Source organism: Austrofundulus limnaeus, unplaced genomic scaffold (assembly GCF_001266775.1).
Source record: "Austrofundulus limnaeus strain Quisiro unplaced genomic scaffold, Austrofundulus_limnaeus-1.0 Scaffold223, whole genome shotgun sequence".
NCBI classification, from domain to species: Eukaryota; Metazoa; Chordata; class Actinopteri; order Cyprinodontiformes; family Rivulidae; genus Austrofundulus; species Austrofundulus limnaeus.
The window spans coordinates 500,624-505,204 of NW_013952625.1; the positions used below are offsets into that span (position 1 = coordinate 500,624).

The following is a 4,581-nucleotide window of genomic DNA, read 5'->3' on the forward strand; positions in this document are numbered from 1 at the left end:
CCTTTATTTAACCAGGTAAAGCCCATTGAGATCAAGATCTCTTTTTCAAGGGTGACCTGGTCAAGAGGTCAGCAGCACATCACATAATAATTGACAATCTAGATTAACATAGAACAAAAGGAAAATAAAGAAATGTACAAAATGTTCAAACACTTTGAATAAATGTTGATAAAACTAACTCGATGAAGAAGTCAGCATAGTGATGACATACCTGAAAACTTTGCAAGGAATTATTTTTATATTGAATGATTAGCTAACATACTAGCTAGAAAAAAAACCAGTAATTTGTTAGCTAGCTAGTAAATTGGAACCTAATAAATTGGATTTCTATTAAATGCCTAACTAGAAACTAAAATTGTTCTATTAAGTAGCTAACGGTAATTTACTAACTACTTTGTAGAATGTTTAAGTACTTGAAGTAAAACTACTAGCYCTCTAAGTACTTATTTGCAGTGTAAGGACAAACGTTCAATGAGCTCGTTTGTTCCATAATTATATGTACTATGACATTTAATGTCCCTAATCTGTCTGAAAGTTGTGTACAACTTTTCTACTTCAGCCAAATGTGCAGATTTAGTGCTGTCCTACTGTGAGGACATGGCCTACCCCCAGACCATGTTCCCAAACATCCTCGGACACAAGACCCGTGAGGAYGTGGACGCCAGCGTGGAGTACCTCCTCATCAGCGTGGTGGACTCTCTGCTCGKGGGCCAGTGTAACCCTGAGATCCGCATGCTGGGCTGCTCGGTGCTGACCCCCCGCTGCGAGAAGAACGCAGTGCTGAGACCCTGTCGAAGCACGTGTGAAGCCGTGCACAAGAAGTGYCAGCATGCTTTTGAGGCCATCAGGATGGCTTGGCCCTACTTCCTGGATTGTGACCGATTCTACGTCAGTGATGAGGAGGGATGTTACGACCCTCTAGAGGGCCTCAAAGGTAACAAACACCACCTATAGTGACTTGCTCATATTCACATAAGCTACATTTTCTGTGGAAAAAAGCAATATTTTTCACAAATTCTTTCMCAAAGTTTAGAGTTTTTTTAAATTATGCTTTTGATGTGTTCCTGTACACAACAAAGTTTTGGAAGAACAATGACACAGCAGTCTACACGCACTATTGCTTTGAGCGCTAAAAAACACAATCGTAACGAGACCATTTTTGGTTTGGTTTTTCCACATCTGACTTGCTTTGTCTTGACTCTGTAATCATTTTACTTTGTGAAAAAAAAAACAGCTGTGAGGAAATTTTTGACGGCATCAAAACAAAAACCAAGTTACAGAGCTCAGAGGTTCTTCTCTATTTTAAAGTCAACAAATTGATACCTGATGGAGTGGCATGGATCTTTCAACAAATGTTTTACACTTTTAGTTTCCTGTCCGGATGGAGTCACAGAAACAGAGGAAAAATAACCTATATAAACAATACCTGCAAACTTTGTTTCTCCAGTTCATCTCAGGCAGTCACAGCCCACAGGCTTAAAAACACACAAACCTCAAAGTGTTTGTTGATTTTTCATATGTAAATCACAGAAAACAGTAAAATTCCACCAATTTCTGGTTCTTTGATGTACTTGATAACTCAAACCTACTGGTTTTAATCAGTTTAGTTGAAGCAGAAACACATTTTACAGTTTTTAAGTTTTTGTACAACGTGTGCTGTGAAGGCATGTGGGCCACATGTGGCTCGGTTCAAACAGGAACGCCTTTTTGTCTCCACATAAAACTCAACACAGACATTGTCCACTTGTCATTTTATTGTTTTTATTAGCTGTATCATTTTGGAGACAAACTGCATGAATTTTATTGAAGTGTTTCTTGAAAAAGTCATATAATCTGAAATTGAAAGCAGTTCCAGATGCTGTAGTGGATTTTGTTGTGAAGCAAAACCTTTTGCCTGAAGCTGTTTTCAGAGCTAAGTAACTCTCTTCAAGTTCGTTCTATGGTTTTACCCATTGAAATTGTTACTTTTTCTTTGTCATTCTGTAAAACTGAATAACTTATCTTTAACAGTATTACAAATTTACTACAAACAAAGATTCAAATTTGTTGGAAATGTTTTCAGGATGTAACTGTTACACTATTTTTGTATCACAAGCATAAAATTTAGTGCAATTTTAAGGTAAATATTGTTCATTAAAAAACACAAAATAGGTAAACCATTTAGCACAAAAATACAGAATATCAAAAGTGCTAAAAACAACAAAAAATAAATTTCTTAAACACTTCAATAAAAAATTAAAACTGAACAAAGGCATTTGTTTTTAAACAATAAATAAAATGCTTTTGATCCAGGCAATGTGACTGCAAAATGTTTGTTTAACCCCATAAATGAGTTTTTACTGCTTATTTTATACGTATCACAGATTACAATTATTTATAAGTATAAATATAAACAATGTACAGAAAGCTTTATTTATTTTTGGTGTACACATTGAATTTAAATCACATCATGTTTTTCTAATTTAATTGTGTAACATATTTTTAAAAAATACATTTTGAATTCATCCTCTACAATAATTTCCCCAAACTATTTTTTTGGCACTCCAGGAACCCCATAAATCAATAAGACAATTCTCACAGATGCCATTTATCTGATACATCTTTAATGATATATTTAAAGGACTGTGATTTGTTTTGTCTTTCCCTGCAGAACAAGACGAAGCTGCAGAAGCAGCCATGGAACTTTTACTTCTCGAGGAGCCCGTTGAGTCGATACAGTTTACCTACCACTCCAACTCTCAGATGATCAGCGTCTTAAAGAAGACCGAGGAAGAGTGCGCTGACATCGCCAGAACCTACAGCATCGGTCGCAGTCTGGAGGGCAGGGAGCTGCTGGTGATCGAGTTTTCGAAGAACCCTGGAGAACATGAGCTCTGTGAGTACGTCTCTTCTTCATTCTCATTTTAAAGTACGACCACGTTAACCACGTCTCTGTGTAGTGGAGCCAGAGGTAAAATACGTTGGAAACATGCACGGAAATGAAGCCGTGGGACGCCAGCTGCTTATCTACTTGGCTCAGTACCTTTGCTCTGAGTATTTAAAAGGAAACGAGCACATTCAGAACCTCGTCAACACGACCCGCATCCACATCCTACCCTCCATGAACCCTGATGGATATGAGGTGGCTGCGTCTGGAGCCAGTGACAATGCTTATGATGACGATGAGGTAATAACATCACAATTATTTATGTTTATTGCTCTGCACCTTTGATTCGATTAAACCATGTTTGTGTTTGTGATGTTCTACTAATCCTAAATAATTAGTAGGATTTAAAAATGAACAACAAGGAAAAATTTGGGACTCAAAGTCTGGCCAAGGGGGGACCATGGGGGGCCACCAGTTTTTTAAGCGTGACCTCTTCTCCTTCCCTTGAAGGCACCCCTGGAGCCATCTGTCTTATAGCTTAGAACTGTATTCATACTGACATATGTTAAGTTCTGCAGAATGTCTATAAATCACACAGATTTTCCCCATTTTGCATGTTTACAAACAGTGTGTAGAGGTCTTAGAGAGTTTTCAAAAACTTTGTTCCTACGAATTGTTTTGTGAAAATTACAGATTTCTGAGGGTCAAAAATATAAGTATGTTTGAAGGAAACATTTTTGTACTAAATAGATAAATAATTCATACTAATTGGTTAAATGAATGGCTAGTTAGTTAAATCAATGTGATAAAACATTAAAAATCAAGCTGTCATTTAAGAAAAACAACAAAATACATTAGTTAGACATTAATAATCTTCCATCTTCAGTGTTTCTACACCAAAATTCTTAAATTAAATAATCTAAAACTCAAACGATTTGTTCTAAAACACTTATTTTTTTAAATCTTCAGGGACATAGTTATCGTTCTTGGAACGTGGGCCGAAACAACGCTCAGAACATTGACTTAAACAGAAACTTCCCCGATTTGACGTCCATCGTTTACAGCAGACGCAGACAAAGGAGCTTCCGCACCGACCACATCCCAATCCCAGATAATTACTGGTTTGGTAAGGTACAGAGTGAACCCTCATGGCCTAAAAGACAACAGTGTTTCCAAAGCTTGTAGTTAAACAGGATTCGTGAGTTAAGGAGTTTTTTAAAATTTTGGGTTGTAGGTCGCACCGGAGACGTATGCCGTCATGAAGTGGATCCGCTCCATCCCGTTTGTGCTCTCAGCTAACTTCCACGGTGGGGGCCTGCTGGTGTCCTACCCCTACGATCTGTCCAAACATCCACTTGGACACAGCATGTTCTCCCCGACACCAGACGATAAAGTAAGAGAGCTCTTTGGGTCTGAACACTTGCTAACAATAAAGCCTACACTGAAACCGACATGGTGCCCAACGTAAAACACCAGTTGGCCTTGAAAAATGTGTGTTTATCTGAGAGGCTGATAAAAAGACAAACTAAAAAAATAAGCCTCAAACACAGAAAAAACTTAGAACTGTGAAAACGTAAAGTATCTCATAATTTCATATGAATGTTTATGTCATGATCTGTGTTTATTTTCTTAGTTTTCCTAGTGTTTTCTATGTTCCCCAGTGTGTCTTTGCCCAGCTGCCCCTCATCACTCTGCTGATTACCCTTGTGTTTCTC

At 37.7% G+C, this 4,581-nt stretch overlaps 1 protein-coding gene across 2 annotated transcripts in view; it reads left to right on the top strand.

The window, feature by feature from the left end:
* LOC106525336 (carboxypeptidase Z) overlaps positions 1-4,581 on the top strand; it is a 19,652-nt gene that overhangs the window by 3,877 nt on the left and 11,194 nt on the right. Inside the window, exons 1-6 of one of the 2 annotated variants that reach the window (XM_014019530.1) lie at positions 39-67; positions 560-934; positions 2,651-2,875; positions 2,940-3,166; positions 3,836-3,997; positions 4,101-4,259. In XM_014019530.1, coding sequence (XP_013874984.1) covers positions 598-934; positions 2,651-2,875; positions 2,940-3,166; positions 3,836-3,997; positions 4,101-4,259 — 1,110 coding nt within the window. In that variant the 5' untranslated portion in view covers positions 39-67; positions 560-597. Of the gene's footprint in view, positions 1-38; positions 68-559; positions 935-2,650; positions 2,876-2,939; positions 3,167-3,835; positions 3,998-4,100; positions 4,260-4,581 lie in introns of those variants that run through there. The other variant, XM_014019529.1, reaches the window with a different exon arrangement.